The sequence below is a fragment of the Gymnoscopelus microlampas genome, assembly GCF_963454915.1.
Source record: "Gymnoscopelus microlampas genome assembly, chromosome: 13".
In the NCBI taxonomy this organism is placed as follows: Eukaryota; Metazoa; Chordata; class Actinopteri; order Myctophiformes; family Myctophidae; genus Gymnoscopelus; species Gymnoscopelus microlampas.
The window spans coordinates 30509028-30531527 of NC_139950.1; the positions used below are offsets into that span (position 1 = coordinate 30509028).

General features: G+C 43.5%; 1 protein-coding gene across 1 annotated transcript in view; it reads left to right on the plus strand.

Annotated features, from left to right (window-relative positions):
• Positions 1-22500, plus strand: part of akt3a (v-akt murine thymoma viral oncogene homolog 3a) — an 83411-nt gene that overhangs the window by 20175 nt on the left and 40736 nt on the right. Inside the window, exon 3 of the mRNA XM_084077214.1 lies at positions 20806-20931. Coding sequence (XP_083933340.1) covers positions 20806-20931 — 126 coding nt within the window. The remainder of the gene's footprint in view (positions 1-20805; positions 20932-22500) is intronic.

Here is a 22500-nt window from a genome sequence, read left to right on the forward strand (position 1 = left end):
AACCGAACCGGCATGCCCATATATGAACATATCGTTCAGATCAGTGGGGCATATCGTGCCCCACTGATCTGGGCATATTGTTCAGATCAGTGGTTCTGGACAACTGGATCGCAATATATGCCTATATATGGCCGTATCAGTCGGATCGGTTGTTCTGGACAACCACCTATCTGACCGACCCGACGCTGGGCACCGCACTCCCTCGGGTCATAGCGATGCTTACGCAGAGTTTAAAGTTGGTCTGTAAATATTTTTTTGTTAAAATGCAAGTTTCTTTTTTAAATAGCCAAGCTTGTAGATCGGCTATTGTCAAATAGCAGATTTATAGGGTTATATAGGGTTAAAGTGGTTAAACTGATTTTGCTAGGGGCCCCCTGGATCCTCCCCAAGGACCCCTGGGGGTCCCTGGACAACACTTTGAAAACCCCTGATAGGCAACCAAACTGGAAATCCCCTGTGCAGTCATCCTGTAAGAAAGGCTTTGTTATTGATATATATAGTGTTACAGTTGATTTATGATAGTCCTGTAAAAAATACGGACCGCAACAGTTTCTGGGGCAGAACTAGCTAACAGCTTAGCTGTGCTTACAAAGGTTGTGTTGTATTTGTAAACTGGTAAATAATGATTATACTCCAGGCCGAAGGCAAGGGGAGTGAGTGTGTGTGTGTGTGTGTGTGTGTGTGTGTGTGTGTGTGTGTGTGTGTGTGTGTGTGTGTGTGTGTGCGTGTGCGTGTGTGTTCAACCTAACATATTATTTTGGAGCAATGTCATCATATGCAAAGTAAGTAAGTTTGTGTGTGTGTGTGTGTGTGTGTGTGTGTGTGTGTGTGTGTGTGCACTCGCCTGTTGTCTGCAGCTAATCTTGCATATCGCAAACCACTGGGCTGATCATCACCAGATTTCTTGTGCAATCAACTATAACATACTACTTAACAAGTCATTAGTAGGTAGTTTAATAATACCTTGTCCATGGTCTATTTATAAGGCATAATTATTCTAAAGTTAAATTAACCAATCTAGCGCACAACGTGTCAATGTAGGTCATCTACTTTCACTGTTTTAAAATGTTTTTCAAAATGGTAAACAATGCCTAAAAGGTTTAGGCATAAGGGGTAAGGCACGTAAGATGCAGTAGGGCCCACGGTAGCCTATCAAACGGTTGGTCTCTGGAACTACAGACATTTTTGCTAGGGTCATAGGAGGGCTTGGCAATCATGTATAACGAACTTCGGCAAAATATTATTTTTTACATCAACAATATGATACATTCACTATTGATTTTCATGGTACAGTATCTTTGGCTGTAAGGGAATATAGTTAAGCAAAATTGTCTCCTTTCTCTCTGTTTCTCTTTAAACCTGTGTTGTCTAATGTAAGCACACATACATGTACAATGTTATATAGATGAGACATGGCCCAGCTTTAGTTAATTGGTTAAAGAGTTTAGTGCTCCAGCTACACATAAGTGTACACACAGTATGTGTGTACACTCTCAGAGTTAAATGAACACTCTGTTTTTTTCCAGTGTAACATGTTGAGGAAGTGAGGTTGGCTGGAGTAGGCTTTAGGCTGATTAGTGTGGGCAGGTCAGAGTGGGCCTGTTTTAGCCCAACAGATTAGCCCACAGAGTAACATGTAGTGTAAGTGGGTGGCTGGAACATGTTAGCACTAATAGAGCCATGCTATTTTTACTGCATCGTGTTTTGGCCGATAGGATGGCTCTGCCGCAGGGCCATCATATTGTATGTATTAACATCAAAACAAAAGTCATCATGGTAATTTATACTGTAGGTTTGTGTTTGTAGCAAAGATTATACTTCGGACTATAGTTAATGGACAGATAAAATAAACCATGAATACCTGATATTTTGGGTGTTGAATTAAAACTACAAGTGCAGGTTTTGGCTCCAGTCTGCTGGTGTATTTCTGTTGTTTTGGCCTGTTGTAGCTGAGCTTTGCACCCAAGTTAAATGGACAGTCAGTGTATTTATATCCCTCCACCTGTAATCTGTTAAATGACTGCGGCACTAACTGCAGCTTCTAAACACACACGCATACGCACAAACAAAAGATCTGAGACAATCGTGAATATGTATACATGCGCGCATGCGTGCACAAACCTGCAAGAAGTGTAAGGTAACGCATGCAGGTAGTCAAAGTCAATACAATTTGTGCGTGCATGCCCCACAATTGTACAAAATACTCCTTGCGACAATTGCATGCATTGCAGCCACGCACAAAGCTTGAGGCTGTGAAATGCGTACAGTTGCTCCCATTTGTGAGTCGAGCTTGCAGGGTGTGTGTCCATGTGCACGTGATCATGTTTGGCAGAGTCCCCCTTCATTAGTTTGGCAAAAGAGAGCAAACTGCAGTCGTACCGCTCGTCCGCCTCCCTCATTGCTCTCCGTCTCGCTGTGGCAGTCTCCAGTCATTAATTAGCCGTCCATGATAAAACCTCCCAGGCTGACACCGGCGTGGTGTGGCGGACGGCGGTGGTAATCTTGTCAGCAAGGCTTGGCCGTGCGTTCAGAGGGGGCTAAATGCACCCCATATGCTCTGCAGGCTGGGGCCCCTTCCTCACTGCACCACTCATTAAACTACTTCTGGATAGATTTAAGGTACAGAGAGATACACACATGCATTTCGCTATACAGACACTGTACAGACACGCACGCATGCTTGTGTACAGATACACTGTACACATACAGATGCATACACTCAGCTATAGGAGACAAATGAAAGGCTCTGACTGAAAATTGGAGAGCGTAGGGGGACAGAAAGACAAGGAGGTGTGTGTGTGTGTGTGTGTGTGTGTGTGTGTGTGTGTGTGTGTGTGTGTGTGTGTGTGTGTGTGTGTGTGTGTGTGTGTGTGTGTGTGTGTGTGTGTGTGTGTGTGTGTGTGTGTGTGTGTGTGTGTTCTGCGTATCTGTTTTGAGAGGGTGATGCTGTACAATTGTTGACTTGCCATCTGTCATCAAGAAAAGTGTGTGTGTGTGTGTGTGTGTGTGTGTGTGTGTGTGTGTGTGTTCAGAGGAAAGATGAGAAGGAAGTGAAATAAAGAACCAGCGAGTGAGAGGGAGAGCGTTGCAGATGTCTCACAGCACAGCGGCTGGAACTCAACGTTCAACAGCAGACTGCTGCTTGAGAAGAGGAGGAGAGAAGAAAAGGAGAGAAGGGAAGGGAGGGAGAACAGAGGAGTAGAGGAACATCTGTCGCACGCAGACACTGCTGCCTGCCTCACGCGAGTTTGGAGTTTGAATAGACCTGGGAAGTAAAGTGTTGTGTAGGGCCACGCCGATTTATGGGCACGATGATAGAGCTGGCAGAGAGACTTTCATAAATTGAAGGCTGTATTCTGTACCGATAATGCAATGACAACTTTCACTGTGTTTTACCAAAGTTTGACTCTAGAGAAGATGTATGTAAAATAGAATTCTTGTCAAGTTAGTGAAGAAGTGCTCCCTCCCTGCTTAAGCGTCAACATAAGCTGTAGTTTGTACACTCTTTCAACTAGTGTAAATACATCTATGTACTTGTATGTATGATGAATAGCGAAAATAGGCAATCTACAAACTCACTATGCGTTGCGATGCTATTAAAAACATATACTGTATAGGCTAAATTTGACAATTCACGCCAATTCACGCCTATAATGCCATGCCTTAAATAGGGACCCCAGGTTAAAAGTGGTTAATTTAATTGACGAAAACTGTGATGAAAATGTTTTGATCACAATGAAAAACAAGACTAATGAATGGGACTGATGACTCCACCGAAAGTGGTTCTTCTTCCAGGGGCATTTTTTAAGCCTATATTTGATAGAGACTATTGAGAAACAGGAATATATGCGGATAGAGAGTAGGGGAATGACTTACAGCAAATGGTACGGACAGCCAGGAATCAAACCAGGGACTCGCTGATGAGGGCATTTTGCACCCATATAGTATGTGACTAGTGGCTACGCTAAACACTTGGCTATAGTATCAGGATGCCCCGCAGACATTGTTTTGATCCAGTGATATGTGTGCTATGCTGTACTCAGTTTGGTAGGGTATTTCAAGATGTATTACACCTGTCAACCAATTAGTAGCATGCAGTGTATGGGTTGTGCAAGATGAATGCATGCACATAATTGGGTAATTGTTGTTTTATAACAATTATCACTTGAATTCGGAGGGAAAGTACCAGGAAAGGTTAGACTGGGTTGTGGAGAGAAATTTGGGTGGAATTTGATGCAGATGGGTGGCCAGGTAGGTCATTTTTGATATGACAACACGTGCAGGACAGAAGAACGGCTGGCAGGTATAGGAAGACAGCGGCTGGAACTCAACGTTCAACAGCAGACTGCTGCTTGAGAAGAGGAGGAGAGAAGAAAAGGAGAGAAGGGAAGGGAGGGAGAACAGAGGAGTAGAGGAACATCTGTCGCACGCAGACACTGCTGCCTGCCTCACGCGAGTTTGGAGTTTGAATAGACCTGGGAAGTAAAGTGTTGTGTAGGGCCACGCCGATTTATGGGCACGATGATAGAGCTGGCAGAGAGACTTTCATAAATTGAAGGCTGTATTCTGTACCGATAATGCAATGACAACTTTCACTGTGTTTTACCAAAGTTTGACTCTAGAGAAGATGTATGTAAAATAGAATTCTTGTCAAGTTAGTGAAGAAGTGCTCCCTCCCTGCTTAAGCGTCAACATAAGCTGTAGTTTGTACACTCTTTCAACTAGTGTAAATACATCTATGTACTTGTATGTATGATGAATAGCGAAAATAGGCAATCTACAAACTCACTATGCGTTGCGATGCTATTAAAAACATATACTGTATAGGCTAAATTTGACAATTCACGCCAATTCACGCCTATAATGCCATGCCTTAAATAGGGACCCCAGGTTAAAAGTGGTTAATTTAATTGACGAAAACTGTGATGAAAATGTTTTGATCACAATGAAAAACAAGACTAATGAATGGGACTGATGACTCCACCGAAAGTGGTTCTTCTTCCAGGGGCATTTTTTAAGCCTATATTTGATAGAGACTATTGAGAAACAGGAATATATGCGGATAGAGAGTAGGGGAATGACTTACAGCAAATGGTACGGACAGCCAGGAATCAAACCAGGGACTCGCTGATGAGGGCATTTTGCACCCATATAGTATGTGACTAGTGGCTACGCTAAACACTTGGCTATAGTATCAGGATGCCCCGCAGACATTGTTTTGATCCAGTGATATGTGTGCTATGCTGTACTCAGTTTGGTAGGGTATTTCAAGATGTATTACACCTGTCAACCAATTAGTAGCATGCAGTGTATGGGTTGTGCAAGATGAATGCATGCACATAATTGGGTAATTGTTGTTTTATAACAATTATCACTTGAATTCGGAGGGAAAGTACCAGGAAAGGTTAGACTGGGTTGTGGAGAGAAATTTGGGTGGAATTTGATGCAGATGGGTGGCCAGGTAGGTCATTTTTGATATGACAACACGTGCAGGACAGAAGAACGGCTGGCAGGTATAGGAAGACCAGAGGAGAGAGCAGCAGTTAGTGAACTGAAGAGCCCTTAGTGTCTATCCTTCAATAGACCACATGAATGGAACCTTTACAATGAGGTATTGGCTGGGCTGGTCCTGCTGTGTGTGTGTGTGTGTGTGTGTGTGTGTGTGTGTGTGTGTGTGTGTGTGTGTGTGTGTGTGTGTGTGTGTGTGTGTGTGTGTGTGTGTGTGTGTGTGTGTGTGTGTGTGTGTGTGTGTGTGTGTGTGTGTGTGTGTGTGTGTGTGTGTGTGTGTGTGTGCGTGCGTGCGTGCGTGCGTGCGTGTGTGTGAGTGAGCAACAGGGTGGCACTCTTGGTGGTACTTGGTGTAGGCACTTGATTGTTTGCTCCTGCCTGCTGGGGCAGATTATTGTGCTCTGGTGCGTGTGTGCGTGCACATGTGTGTGAGTGTATGTTTGTGGGCAGAGCGGGGGGCATACAGAGCAGAGCACAATGCATCTCTGCTACTCTAGAAGAAAAGGTGGGGGGCCTTAACAATAGACCAAGGGGGGCACACACACACATAATGCCAGCTGCCTGGCCCTGCACTGCTGAATTAATAATATACTTAGCCATCCACTCTGGAATAATGGACGCACGCAGCCACACACACACACACACACACACACAGCTTTGCACCTGTTCACCACTGGTCAACTGGACAGGGTAGGGCTGGTTATGGTCCCACCCAGCATAATGTTTAAAGGCTTGGTGCGCACGCAAGCACACACACACACACACACACACACACACACACACACACACACACACACACACACACACACACACACACACACACACACACACACACACACACACACACACACACACACACACACACACACACACACTTGCTCCTTGTTGCCTGTTACAGGCAACAGTTGGACAGCTGTGTCTGTCTCCCACCCCTCCCCCCTTGCTGACTGACAACTATCATCTTTGAGCCGATTGGTCCAGCTGTCACACTCTGTTCTGCTGATTGGATGCTTTTCACGTCCAATGAGGGAATGGGATAGGTATGAATTTGAATATGAATGTGTATCTGTATAAGGGCGAGCTCAGAGAAATTATTCAATGAATGCATGATTCAGTGAATGACAGCTTCGAATAATATATAAATTAAGGGTAATGCTTTATTATTATTGGTGAAACATATGAGTTTCATCACAAAATAAAATTGAACCATTTTGGAATAGGTGACAGTTATTCCTATAAAACACCTTGCGGTAGTTTTTCAAGGACAGTGAGACATAATTCAAGGTATTAGAAGTCCATACATTCATCAGAGACACAGAATTATGAATTATGGTAATCAACTGTAATGTACAGTATATTGTATAGTAACCAACTAATATCGTAAAGTTTGTTCCAAAATGGCTATGGTAATCAACCATATTTATATCAACCCTATATAGTATATAATGTACACAGACAAATCCTCAGTGTTTGCCTAATTTATAAACATCTAACTCTGATAGTAGGGGCAATATATTGATATTATACAGTATTAATATTGTGATATGAGACTAGACATTGTCTTTTTTGCATATCATCATATCGTATTATGGCACAAGTGTCTTTCGCTTGTAAAGCGATATTTTTATACTTTCAAAAATTAGCGTCACACTATACTATAAATCACCCAGGCCTATCTGAGAGTGTACACTCTCAGAGTTAAATTAACGGAGTGGATTTTATTGTGCAGAAAGGTAATGTAGAGGCGATGTAACCTAAATGAATGAGTCAACTGGGCCATTGAACAAAGCCCTCCATTCATTCAGCAGAGAGAGGCAATATAGCTGCAATCAGGCCAATTCGATTAGGCTGCTCGTTGGCTGTGTGTGTCTTACCTAATCACATTGGATTCAGTGCATACTGAACTTGAGCACTGAGCACACTCTGTCACACCGAACACAAGCAAAGTGGCATTCCTAACCTTATTGGGCTTTTGATCTCAGGGCTTTTTTTTTGTTTTGGTGCTCAGCAATTTTGCCTTTTTTTGTCGCCTGATATGCTGCAGTAAAACATCCTAAACTAAAGTATCAGTCACAGTGGTTTAATTCTAATGGTACTTGGGTCATAACCTGTGTGTGTAATGTTTGTGTGTATTATAAGTGGGTACAGACAGACTAAAAGACAGCTCATCACACCTATTTGTTCAGACAGATCTGTGTGTGTGTGTGTGTGTGTGTGTGTGTGTGTGTGTGGGTGTGAGTGTGTGTGCGTGTGTTCGCGTGCGTGTGCGCAGGTGTAACTCGTCGCCGGTAGGCCTCACACAAGGGTAGGTCGGTACTGTCCCATTGACTGTAGCTGGATGAGTAATATTCATCCAGCTACAGTCTCTTTCCTATTCAGTGACCTGAGTAAGGCCCCTCTAATGATGGTGTTAATCCTAATATGACCATCACACTGTAAGCCCAACTGCCAAACATTATGGACAATACACTGTAGGCTAGTACTAGTACTAGTGTGTGTGTGTGTGTGTGTGTGTGTGTGTGTGTGTGTGTGTGTGTGTGTGTGTGTGTGTGTGTGTGTGTGTGTGTGTGTGTGTGTGTGTGTGTGTGTGTGTGTGTGTGTGTGTGTGTGTGCGTGCGTGCGTGAGTAGGGCTGTAAATATTGATTATCTTCTTAGCGATTATTGTAGCGTTGACTTTTTCAGAATAATTAAGAAACACGTTTTTATTTTCTTTATTTTTTATATAGATTTATATCAACAAATAAACACGAAAACATTTGAACAGAGATTAATCTGATTAACCCTATTCTATGAATAGCATGGTGACATTTTGTGAGCTTGAGGTTTTATTAAAATCTACTATTGTTTATTATCAATTAAATCGATTAGTTTGATTAATTGATGTGTGTGTGTGTGTGTGTGTGTGTGTGTGTGTGTGTGTGTGTGTGTGTGTGTGTGTGTGTGTGTGTGTGTGTGTGTGTGTGTGTGTGTGTGTGTGTGTGTGTGTGTGTGTGTGTGTGTGTGTGTTACCTTGATGGCATGAAGAATGTTATTAGAAGAAGATATAAGTTACTAAATAGACCGAAAGAAAATATAATTAGTTGTTTTTGAAGAAATAGTATTGGTAAGGGGAGTAAGGGGAGTGAAAAAAGGTCAGAATTATATCAGATAATCCCTTGGGCTTAGAAGTGATTACCCAATTGACTGATACAACAGTTGCTCCCTGCAAGAATAACTCAATATGTCAAATAGGGCCACCACAATAGCTACAGTATGTACAAATCTAATTCTATCTACCCTTTGTTGTTGTGACTAAATAAGGCCACAGTAAGGCCAAATAAGGTACAGTATGTGTTAAATACATTATCATCATACAGTGTGTGTGTGTATATGTATACACACACACATGTTACACAAAAGTAGCAAAAATAGCCGATCTACAAGCTCAAAATGACATAAGGCGACACATTTTGAGCTTGTAGATATGATATTTTTGAAATGTTATTCTGTTTTTTGGACATACCGCTACGTGGTTTCCACCTGACAGCCACGAAAAAAGTATACAACTTGAGGACTGTCATGGTGAAATTTAAATCTATGTAGAAATAAAGTGAAATAAGTCAGTGCAATAGAGTCAAGAAGACAAGTCATGTTGGTTTACAGGGACAGTAAGGTCAGAGTTACGATAATGAAGCCAGACAATAAGCCTGGAGTTGCTGTAACCAAGTGACCTTCAGCCCTGTATTTGCATGCATGTGTTTTCATTGTGTGTGTGTGTGTGTGTGTGTGTGTGTGTGTGTGTGTGTGTGTGTGTGTGTGTGTGTGTGTGTGGGGGGGGCTCATGTCTGGCACAGGTGGTGTTGGGCTGCAGCCCTCCAGCTAAGATGCTAAGATGCTAACACCATGTTAATCCCAGGGTTGTTTAGGAGGCAACGGACCCTCTGTTACACACACACACACACACACACACACACACACACACACACACACACACACACACACACACACACACACACACACACACACACACACACACACACACACACACACACACACACACACACACACACACACACACACACACACAAGCAAGCACAGTGGATGCAGTTGATACACAAATCACCATTGCACGCACTCACACCAGCTGACATTATCCACACACACCTTGCACACAACACACACTTAGAAACTAGGCGCATGTGTAAACAAATCACCACATAGTCACGCCAGTTGACACACACACACACACACACACACACACACACACACACACACACACACACACACACACACACACACACACACACTGACCTCACAATGACTCTTTCAATACTATACTTCTAGGGACATTTGGCCTTCACAATATAGTAGTGCACACAGACAAACACACCGCACCCCCCTGACCCAGAGAGCTGATGGGGGATTAGGAGGAGAGGCGTCTTGGTGGCAGTGTGTGTGTCCATCAGTCTGTCACAACTCTGATGTCAGTCTCACAGCAGAGGCCTGTCTGCTCCATGGAGCCACCGCCATCTACTGGCCCATATTGGCACTGCAAGACAGATCAGGCACAGTTGAAAATCAAGATTGTACTGTGGGAAATACAAGTGTCTGGATGCAGGGTGTAGAAAAGATGTATTGCTTAAATTAAAGTATTGTAATGAGGTTGTCTTTTCTGTTGAATCTGATGTAAGAGCAGGACAATGTTGTTGCGTAACTCCGCATGAGGAAAGGTTTTGCATCTGCACACGGGTGTACAGATGCATTTATCTGTTTTTGTGTTTTGTGTGTGAATGCGCTCCAGTTCTATCACCCAAGACATGGGCCGGCCTGCTTTTGTACCAGCTGGGGAAGCATAGAGGCATCAAGATGGACTGTGTGTGTGTGTGTGTGTGTGTGTGTGTGTGTGTGTGTGTGTGTGTGTGTGTGTGTGTGTGTGTGTGTGTGTGTGTGTGTGTGCGTGTGTGCGCGTGCGTTAAGCACAACAGGAGGCTTTGGCTGTGTGCACCTGGCTGGGTGAAATCTCCAAGGGCCCCGAGGGAGAGGGGCCACACTCCCAGGGGTACCCAGTCAATCTGGCTGGCCTGTGGATGCCCAGCCCTCTACCCCAGCCCTCTCCTATACCGTGTACCAGCCCTCTACCCCAGCCCTCTCCTATACCGTGTACCAGCCCTCTACCCCAGGGTCCAGTTGCACCACCTCACACTAAGTTCAAACTTAGCCTAGTTATAGCTTAAACACATTAAATCCGGGAAAGTGTCATTTGTGTCATTTCAGATTTCTTTGGCTATTCAAAAATAGCAGATATACACTGCGCTATGAGCTTGTAGATCTGCTATTTTTTGAAAAATTGTGAAAATTAGTGCAAATCTTTGAATATATATTTTAAAAATGTATATGTATTTAAAGATTTGCACACATTTTCACATAAACAAAAAAAATGCAGATCTACAAGCTCATAGCGCGGCACTCGGTGCCGCGCTATGAGCTTGTATATCTGCTATTTTTGAATAGCCAAAGAAATCTAAAAATGACAGATACTTTCCCGGCTAAATGGGTTAAATGTTTTTAAAAAAAAGCCATTTACGCTATAATTAGGCTAAGTTTGAACTTAGTGTGAGGTGGTGCAACTGGCCCCTGCCCTCTTTCTAGCCACTGTATCAGCTTTCTCTCTGAGCCCCAGTCTTCTCTTCGCACCTCCCAGTCGCTCCAGTCCACTGCCCCAGCCCCTAGTTTGTAGCCGGTTCCAGACATCTCCTTCACTCCCAGCCCTGAACTCTCAATCCATTCCAGCGGAATCTTCAAAATTCAAATCATAGGACCACGATGGAAACAAGCACAGTCCCCAGGACTTTTTTTGTGTTATTCTTTTAGCCTTAACCCATTAAGACCTGAGGCCGTTTCTAAACATTTTCAAAATCCTAACAGTTTTTCTGAAAAAAATATTAGAAAATAATTTTCACGATTTTTCAAAAATAGCAGATCTACACACACACATATCTGCTATTTTTGAATAGCCAAATAAATCTTAAGTGACACAGATGCGTTCCAGGTCTAAATGGGTTAATGTCTGACTGTACCTCGTGCTGTTTACATTTTTTTGACTAATAAAGTATTCAATCAATCAAATCGACACAGTAGTGTTGATTTGATTGTGTCCATTAAAAATGGACCATGGGTCACAGAGATAAATGAACACTGAGGATTTTACTGTGTACATCCCTATCCTAAGCCCTGCCCCAACAACCAGCCTCAGACCCTAAAGGTCATGATAGAAATATGAATACATTAAGATAAATAATACTTAATTAAAATGCATCCTTTTATCAGTGACTTTTACAGTTGGCTCAATAGAACGGTTTTCTTACAGTATGTCTCTAGAGATGGTAGTTGAAACTTGTTTAAATACTGTCAAGATTTTTCACAAATAGAGAGGCTACTACACTCACACAACACAGGAATACACACACTCACCCACACACATACAGCACACACCCACCCACACACACACACACACACACACACACAAACACCAGCCCAGTTCCAGCGCGGTAATGAGACTAATGCAGTGTAAGTGGATTGGCTTTGAGTAGCCTTAAGATGTCTGGCTAGAGTTAGAACTGCTGGGGCTGGGTTCATGCACGCACACCACACACACACACACACACACACACACACACACACACACACACACACACACACACACACACACACACACACACACACACACACACACACACACACACACACACACACACACACACACACACACACACACACACACACACACACACACACACACACACACAGCACCCATGCAGATTGTTTTTCTATCTGTCTCTGGTGCCTTCTATTGCAGCGGCATTTTCGGCTTAGCTACAGTGAGCGTGTGTATGTGTGTGTGTGTGTGCGCGCGTGTTTGTGCGCGCGTGCATTCTGCAGTGTATAAACGGAGGCTTTTCTTGCTAGCTCCCACTAATGGACAGACTTTTAGACAGATGTCTCCTCCCCAAGCACCTTAACCCCCCCCCCCCTAAACCCCACCCTCCCTCCTCTATACACAGTAACCTCCTCCTTTCTCTCCCTCCTTCGCCTCACTCCTTCATCCCCCACAGCAGCCTCCTTCCATCCCTTCTCCCTCCCTCCATGCCCTTTGGTTACATGGCTGATGTTTAGCTCAGTGGTTCTCAAACCTTTTCATATCGAGGACCCCCAATTTAATATGTATTCGGACGTGGACCCCCACATGAAAATATTTTGAGCCAAGTACCCCTATAGAATATTTTTGTTGTTAAAATATTTCAGAAATATAATTGAAATCGTTCAAATTTTTTCAAGACAAAATAAATAAATAGCAGATCTACACTGACTTTGATGTATTTTTAATGCATTTAGCGGGGGTCTCCCTGGAACCCTCTCAAGGACCCCTGGGGGTCCCCGGACTCCACTTTGAGAATGACTGGTTCAGGTAATCTTACACAAGCACACTTCCCCCCCAGTGTTGTGTCTGTATTTTCTTTTGACCTTCGCCTCTAAGGAGATCAGTGTGAGCGAGCAGGCTGTCAGTCATCAGAGCTTAACCTCCCCACCAGGTTTACCAAAGACTTCCATCCAGACATCACATGCCTTTGGTTGTGTCACTGCTAGGCCTGTCACAATTATTACATCATCACCTAATCGCAATTATCTGAGACCATCGCAAGAAAATGTTTCATATATTTTCAAGCATTTAAAAAAATAGTGGATCTACAAGCCCGAGCTTGTAGATCAGCTATTTCCGCTATTCATGTTTTTAAGTATCATCATCATCATTGTCATTGTCATATCTGCCCTGTGCACCTTTTGTTTAAGAAGCCTAAAAGCCAAGCAGAAATGTAAATTTTATTCATATGTGCCAATGTTCAACAACAGAATCGCAATTAAATCGATAAATTAATCGTTAAATTAATTATTTTTAGCGACAATTAATCTTCAAGTAAAATTTCATAATGGTGACAGCCCTATTCATTGTACAACCATGGCTGTACTGCTTTCTAGAGCCTGACCGATGCCAGAGTTTTGGGGAGTCCTACACCACCGATTACCAAAGTTTTGACCAATATTTTCTTTATAAAGTGCACCATCTTGAAATCAATTAAAAAAACTTTGATTTGATTAAAGATTCTATTTCAGATATAACTTGTATGCAAACAAATTAATAGGAAAAAACACATTTAACCGTTTAATAGATTTAAAAAGTATTTTAAACGTCAACATATGAAAAGGACATTTACCTAATTATACAAGTAAATAAACACACATGCAGTAAACTGGACTTGATTCAAACCACTAAGCCCTTTTTAAAAAAATGAAAAGATATAGCCCATCTACAAGCTCACAACAACGTTGCGTTGTGAGCTTGTAGGTCTGGCATTTTTTGAGACATTTTAAAAGGGAAAAGATCAGGACCCATCGGCTGCAGAATAACCGATATGGTCAAAAAAAGTCAAATAATGGCGAAACATTGCCCAAACTGATATACTGTATCGGTAGGATTTTTATTCCTGAAAGGTTGCTATAATGGAAGCCATTGCTGTCACCTTAATAAAAACAAAAAACAACAACTGCCTAACTATGATGTCACTGGTAGGTGGGTTTCTGAAGTATCCACAACCCTCCTATGAGACACAGACCGAGTAGATCAGGTTTTGTTTTACCATTTTATCATGATCATTAATGAGGACCAATTATATGAAGATAGTAGGTTGAAACTGGGTGAAGTCATCCTTTAATGAATCAGAGGCGACAGAAAGTTGGTTATTTAACTTTGCTGGCAATGGGGAGGAGAATTGAATGTGCTAACACTATTAAGTCAAAGCACAAGTATGTTGTCCATGTTTATGTAAAAGATCTATTGTTTCCCCAGCTTTGACCCCTGTCTGGTTCACCAGAGTCTACAGCTGCAGGGAAATAATGTCAGATGGGGACGCGCCACCCAGCATGTTGCACAACAACACTGAGACAGGTCTCTATTAAGGAATGATGCAGAATAATGTTATGCTTCTTATCCAGACATTAGCCATAAGAGTGAGAAGGCTAATTTGTTAGTCTACTACCCATCCAGTCAGTCAGTCACTAGGCCAGCCAACCAGTTATAGTCCTCTGTCATTTAGCGGGCCAGTTAGCCAATCAGTCACGAGGAAATCCTACTATCCAGTCAGTTGGTTAAAAATCTTGTCATTTATGGTGCGCCATTACAGCCAAGTTAACTAACACGCTGCAGCTGCTTAGCTTATCAATTCCTATTCCTCTTCCTCCGTTCTTTCTCTGTCTTTCTCCAGCTATCTGGCCACCTACAGTATGTGCCTCCACCCACAACACTTTATCCTCTCTCCCAGTCCGCTTCCCCTTGCTCTCTGCCACCCTCTGTCTAGTACTCTCGTCTGTCTGGACAGTGGGCACAACCAGAGAGAGCCCTACCCACCCTGTGCTGGTGGACTGTGTGTGTGTGTGTGTGTGTGTGCTGTGCTGGAACGTGCAGAACCCCACCATCACCCCCGCCCCTCCAGCTCGCAGGGCCCCAGCCTCACAGCCCCCGTCTTTAAGCCATCTGCAAATCAGCCCCAGCCCCAGCCAAAGCATTAAATTAAATCCCTGTTCGGGTTGATTAACAAATGGCTGGTGAGTGCACATAGTTATTTAGTTAGTTATTTATCGGTTGTCACAGCTTTTCTCCTCAGCAATGGTGGGGTTCCGGGGAATGGGAGGACGTGGTTGTGCGAGTGTCTGTCTTGAAGTTCAGTGAGACAGCGAGATACAATGACAAGGAGAGTGGAAAGTTCTTCTGAGTTTTTGAACCGTCTGTTTCACTGGCTGAAAGTTGTTCCTTTCTGTGTTTCTCACACACGTACTTTGCCCCTCCATCCTCAAATGAACAGTTAATCAGCCCGCTAATTGAGTGACAGTTAGTCAGTGTGCTGTTGTAATTGTCCAATCAGAAAGCCTGGAACGGGAGCAGTCACAGCTGATTCAGCTCTGCCTCTGAATGCTAATGCTGCAAGCTGCAAACAGCACAACGTGCCAAAAACATGTACTCCTCCAAGACACTCCAGAAGCACATTCCAGAGCCTTATGCCACAAGTTTAGCGTAAGTTGAAAAAACGTTTCGGCCTCCCAAAACCTGTAAATTGGGTGTTAGATAAGGTAACCCGCTTTCCTCTCATCCATTTGTATTGACAGTAGCACCTGTCTTAATCCCAACATGCAAGCTCTGAACCAACCTAGCTGCCGAACTTCTGACGAGGGCCGTATCATTGTTTTTTTTGCTTTTATTGTATAAAGCATACTAGAAAGTTAATCCTGTCAACGTGTCCTTAAGCATGATACAGAGCCCTTTTCAGCTCATTGCACAGTAAAATGCTCAGTATTCATTTATCCAATTGTGACTCTGAGAGTGTACAATTGTAACCAAATTGACACTTCGGAGTCCTTTTCAGGGAAGGTTGCTCAGCTGTGTTAGGGGGGAGGGGTAAGTGGTGGCCATTCACTTCCCAACCCAGACAACCTGCCTGTCCGGGGGAATCGAACTGGGAACATTCTGGTAAAACGCGCACTCCTCTAACCTTTAAGCCACCGCTGCGCCCCATTTGGTTTCATTTGTACACTCTCAGAGTTAAATTAACACCGAATTTTACTGTCTGTATAGTTACTCTGGAATATGGGCTGAAAAGTGTTGAAAAACATCAAAACAATCGAAAAAGCCTGGTATACAACAATGCCAATGTGCAAACGACACTACCAATGAGCAAACTGCATGTGTGACAGCCAGGAGGTACAAATATGCCATGTAGTAACGAACAGCAATATTTCGGTAATTAAACTGAAAATCAAAGCACGGGAAAAAAACAACACCATGTGAAAGAGTTCAAAATGTATGTGACTGCACAGCTTGTGGGGTGACAAAATTTTAGTCCAGAGATCTTAAAAATACATTTCACGGTGCATTTCCTCTAATTCCCCCACACATCCTCTGCTCCTAAAAACTCCCCTCCTCGGGTGTGTGCTCTTTTAAGATGTTGCTAGCTTAATCACAGTCGTGAGACAAGACACGGCAGAGACTCCTGTCATCTTAAAGCAGTTTATATTGTTGTGTCCTAATTGGCCTTAAGGGAAAAAGTGAGATTGTGTGTGGGAAAAACGGAATGCAACTGTGGCGAGGAGGTCTGCAAGAGATGGTGTGGGCAGGAGACCGGCTGTTCGGTTCTCTCCAGCAGTCCAAACTAGAAGCATGTGGCTCCCCAGACAAGCTGCCTAGAGTGGGAGAGCGCTGTGGACTCATTACAGCCAGGGCCAAGATGGGATAGTTTGACAGAACACCATTGGATCAGTTGTAGAAATTGGAACGGGCAAATTAGAATTGTGTTAGTGGGTGCAAGTGTATGTGTGTGTGACGTGTGTGCATGTTTGTTTGGAACTGTGTGTGTGTGTGTGTGTGTGTGTGTGTGTGTGTGTGTGTGTGTGTGTGTGTGTGTGTGTGTGTGTGTGTGTGTGTGTGTGTGTGTGTGTGTGTGTGTGTATGTGGACAACTGTCCATCTCTCACCGTCTGTGCCACCCCTGGCTGCCCCCACCCCCACCCCCAGTGGACGTGTCCACACGCGCGCGCGCACGTACGCATACACACAGCCGGCGTGCCAGATAGCAGCCAGCAGGATTGCTTAACTGTTTTCAGTTGTACTGGACAGCTGAGCGGTGAAGCAGCCAGCCACAGGCTTCCCATTGGTTGGACACTTCATCTAGGAACTGACTCAGAGAAATGACTGGACTTGGATGGGCCAGCCGGTCCATGCTGCCAGTTTTTAATAGTTTCTATCAGTTTATCTTTCCGTCTTTGCATCCTCATCCATTTTGTCCATCACTCAATCTGTCTTTCCCACCGAGTTTGAAGTTGCTGTTAACTTTTTTTTTAAGCGTTTCTTCGTGACTTTGTCAACTTGGTGCTTGGGTGACTCCGCCCCACAGACTGGCTCGGATTAACATACACAGACACACACACACACACAGACACACACACACACACACACACACACACACACACACACACACACACACACACACACACACACACACACACACACACACACACACACACACACACACACACACACACACACACACACGCACAGTCACACACACACACACACACACACACACACACACACACACACACACACACACACACCGACACACAGGTCCGTTTTCTTGTAGGCAACGTTAAATAGTAAACACAAATACTTTTTAAACGATTATTGGCAGCGCAATTGATGGGTTAACAGATTTGACACAGCAGTGGAGCAAACAAAAAACCTTTCGGTATTTATGCCGTAATATTTTTGTAATATTTACACATGATTGTCAGCAGAGTATGGCAGAGTGACACATGCACATCAGGAACGCCACATCCACAGAGCTGGCTTAGGCCCACGGCACAGACAGGAAATTCTGTTCCTGTATGGAACTCGGGCAAAACGCCATGTTATTGTCTCGGTTTCTACCCACTTCACACTTTACAACGCTACAAAGAGCCAAATGCAAACATACTTAATTAACAAACAGTAATAACAATGCAGCGGGGTAACGCTGCCTTGAGCGATGCATAATCAACAGAATGCATGAAGTCAAGTTAGTTGTGGAACCACTGCTGTAACATGCCTGGCTGAGTTACATCTTCTGTTGAAGCAATCAATAAATTGGAAATGCAATTACAAAAATGGAAAGCAAATTGACCCACCATTGGGAGGAAGAAGAAAGAGAGAGACAGAGAAGATAAAGAGAGAGAGAGAGAGAGAGTTTGGTTGAGAGGGGCGATTTGGTGATCCTGACATTGTTTTGGCATCCGACGGCAGATCCCGCATGTCTGCCTGTCTGTGTGCGTCTGTCTTTCCCCCTGTGCTGGCTTGAATCAGGCGCTACACCCTCCCCCGGCCCCTCCCAACGTCAACACCCACTGCCACCCAGAGGTACCGGCAGGGCCCACAGTCAGCGGAGCAGGTGTTTTTTCTGCAGCGTGTTAACAAGCGGGGCCTGCTATCACTTAACGCTTTAAGTGGATGTTACAAACTGAACACACGCTGCCTATTTTCCTCTCAAATTAAAAAAAGGTGATCAGAGATGTCGCCGAGCGTTGTAGGCGGGAGTTCGTGTTGCGTATGCACGTTTGTGTTTTTACATTTGTTTTGGCGGGGTGCGTGCATTTGGCAGGTTTGAGCAGGAATTGCTGCTTAATTAAGAGGAGCAGGAAAGCAGACATTATGTACTCCCTTACGTTGTTAGTTTTGTTTTTAATTAAAATGACAAGAAGAATTGAACACCAAGTTGTAAACAGTTTACGTTTTTTCATTTTCATTTGTCACACAAACTTTCTTAGCCATGGTCGTACCTCAGGCCTTCAGTTGTGTGAGTGTGTATGTAGGTTCTTTCACATTGTGCTCATCCATCTGTATATGTGTGAGTGTGTATGTAGGTTCATTCACATTGTGCTCATCCATCTGTGTATGTGTGTGCCGTGGCCAGAAACTCAAGTTTGAGTCTTTCAACATTCAAACTTTGATATTACTCCAAGTGTTTGTATTGCTTTTCTCTCTGTGTGTGTGTGTGTGTGTGTGTGTGTGTGTGTGTGTGTGTGTGTGTGTGTGTGTGTGTGTGTGTGTGTGTGTGTGTGTGTGTGTGTGTGTGTGTGTGTGTGTGTGTGTGTGTGTGTGTGTGTGTGTGCGTGCGTGCGTGCGTGCGTGCGTGCGTGCGTGCGTGCGTGCGTACCTGTGTGCATGCTTGTGTCTGTTAATCAACAATACATTTGTGTGCTTGTGTGTATGTGTGTGCTCTTTCCAGTGAGTGCTGTGGGCCACTGTGGCGTGGCGATGTTTGACACCCATGTAATCCTGCAGCAGGTCATCTGATAAAGCTGCAGTAGCAAACAGTGCCAGCCGCTGCCAGCCGCTGGGGTAATACTCACCCACCAGCTGTTCAACAGATGTTGTTATTTGTTGCTGCTGTCTGAGAAGGGCAAAAGGTGTTGGGACCTCCTCTCCTCTCCTCTCCTATTCTCTCTTCTCTTCTCTTCTCCTCTCCTCTCCTATTCTCTCCTCTCCTCCCTCTCCCGTCTCTTCATCATTCTTACACTATAGAGCTGTGCTTTTCAACCTGTGGGCCGGGACCCCCAAAGGGGTCATGATTTTGGGGGCGTCCCCATGATGACAGTAAAGTGACAATTTAAGGACTTTTAACACATGTTTTAATACCCCAAAAAAGGGAAAGAAAATAAAAAAGCCTAAAAAGGCCATTACCGCATCAAAAGTAATCAACAAACTATACTTTACAAACTGGTCAAACATTGGCCAAATTGTCAAATAATATTAGAAAGAGGCAAACATTTTTAAAATCTTGTAGATCTGCTATTTTCATAATATTTATCTGTGGAACTGAGTCAAACAAATTGTAATGCCTCAACTCCTACAATTACAAGTGCTTGTCAGAGTGGGGGGTCCCCGGTTCAAAGATGATTATTTTGGGGGTCGCTGCCTGAAAAGGTTAAGAACCACTGCTCCACTGAGTGTTCCTTTATCTCTTAATGTGTGTCGGCATACGTATGCATTATGTGTGGTTTGTCCTGCAAGTGTGTACTTGCATTGTGTTTGTACTCCTCTATCTATGTGAACGTATGTTGATGTGTGTATGCATGTGCATGTTGGATGGAGGGCTCTTCACCTTGACCCCCACTCATATATCAGCCAAATGTCTCTGGCATGGGGAGAGATTGGAGTTTGAGTATTGTGCTACTAAACATCTTTTTGCCATTTTTTTAAACAAGATAATCCAGTCCAATCCGAGCCTGGCAAGCACTGAGAGGTTCATTCAACAAGATAATGTGTGTGTGTGTGTGTGTGTGTGTGTGTGTGTGTGTGTGTGTGTGTGTGTGTGTGTGTGTGTGTGTGTGTGTGTGTGTGTGTGTGTGTGTGTGTGTGTGTGTGTGTGTGTGTGTGTGTGTGTGTGGGGGGGGGGGGGGGGGGGGGATAGATGAGAGCGTCAGCGCTGAGCTGACGAGCTGTAACTCTAGGGAATACAATCTGTACACTTGATCGGCATCATCATCATCTTTTTCATTTTTTTTTCATCCTTTTTAATCAACATCATTATTGTTTTTTAAAGGTCAAGGTTTGACTATGTTGGTATGATATCTGATGACTAACTGTATGTTGTTCTCTCATTTCTCTCTCTCTCATTCTTTCTTTCTTTCTTTCTTTCTTTCTTTCTTTCTTCCCTTTCTTTCCTTCCTCACTCCCTGCAGGTGAATATATAAAGAACTGGCGACCGCGATACTTCCTTTTGAAGACAGACGGCTCGTTTATTGGCTACAAAGAGAAGCCACAAGACGCAGACCTGCCCTACCCCCTCAACAACTTCTCTGTAGCAAGTATGTTACCTACTGTAGTGTACCCTACTTCATCCCAGATCCTAACTAGTACACTCTAAGCCCCACCTCTCATTTCCTGCTCTGTGGCAATAACATACTGCTAGTTGTTGAAGATGTAATAATAATAATAATAATAATAATATCTGGAGTTTATAGCGCTTTTCTAAGAACTCAAAGGTGCTTTTACATGTGTGTGTGTGTGTGTGAGGAGAGAAGAAAAAAAAGAAAACAACTTTATTAGGAAAAAAGCAAAAACGAACGCAAAAAAATATCAAGAGCTGAAATCAAACTCAACTCGGAAAGGCCAATCTGAACAGGTGGGTTTTAATGGGACTATGCCAGTGGAAAATGGGGGTGTACAGCCATCACATATACCCAGTACAACATCCACCCTATGTACTGAAGCATGTACGTATGTTGCCTATGATGCTGTACATGCTTGACCACATGTTCAGGAAACTAGACACTAAACCTCACTTCTTGCCAATGAGGTGAATTTGGTTTTAAATGCAAGCAAGCAATCCGCACCTGCAAATTTCAAAGTGGGTTATCTCCAAATTTTACCCTGCCTTGACTGCCTCTGTTGTAGAGGGATATATAATGAGAAGAACATTGTCGTCCTCACCTTTGCGTTTCTGGTGGTAGCTTAGATCAACCTCCTTTCTCACGCCCCTCCCTTGTTGTCATTTCTCCCATAAAATATAAATGATCACAGACATCTCAATGCAATCATTGAGATGTCTGTGAGAATTGATTTAAACAGTACATGTTTTATTTACTGAAGAAGACCTGTGGAATGTACAGTATGCACATGCCGCAAGTGCCCAAAGCACTTAAAAAACGAATTGACTTACTCTAATCCAATACAAAATGCCCTAGCCCAGGCTCGTTTTGGCTGTTAACAGCCTACATAACGGATCTCATGGTACACAGTAAAATCCTGAGTGTTGATTCCGGGTCCATTTGGTTCCATTTGTACACTCTCAGGGTTTTACTAGTTGATTGTGATTTGTGTCTCTAAATGCAACATGCAATTCAGATGTTGTTTTTCATGTCAGCTGACAAAATGTTACAGAAACATTCATATCCTTTCATCATACAGTAGAGCAGGACGTTGAAACACACCAAAGGTGGTTGCATCAGCTTCGCCGTTGGCGTGGCAAGACATTGCTGTGTTCCTCAGACTTCTATAGGGGCATGCCGACGTTTTACACAGTAGTCACAGCTACCCTAATTAACCATTTATGGGAGCATCATCTGTCTGCACCTGGCTAACCAGTTTCGTTAACATGTGCAATTAACCCGCTAATGAGCTAACAAGACGACTGTTAACGTCACTCATTCTCAGCGCCGCCACTGCTGCTGTCACCGTTCGCCATCCCACACTGGCTAACTAATTTATTGTGGAAACTAACACAGGAAGATACAATAAATGAGAAAAGATACAAAAAAAATACTTTCACATCTCAACCTACCTAGTGAAGTTGAAACTGAAAAATCCGTCCACCAAATAGCTCCCGTAGAGGAGGTGACTTACTGCTTGAAACATCACTCTAGCCGATTAAACAT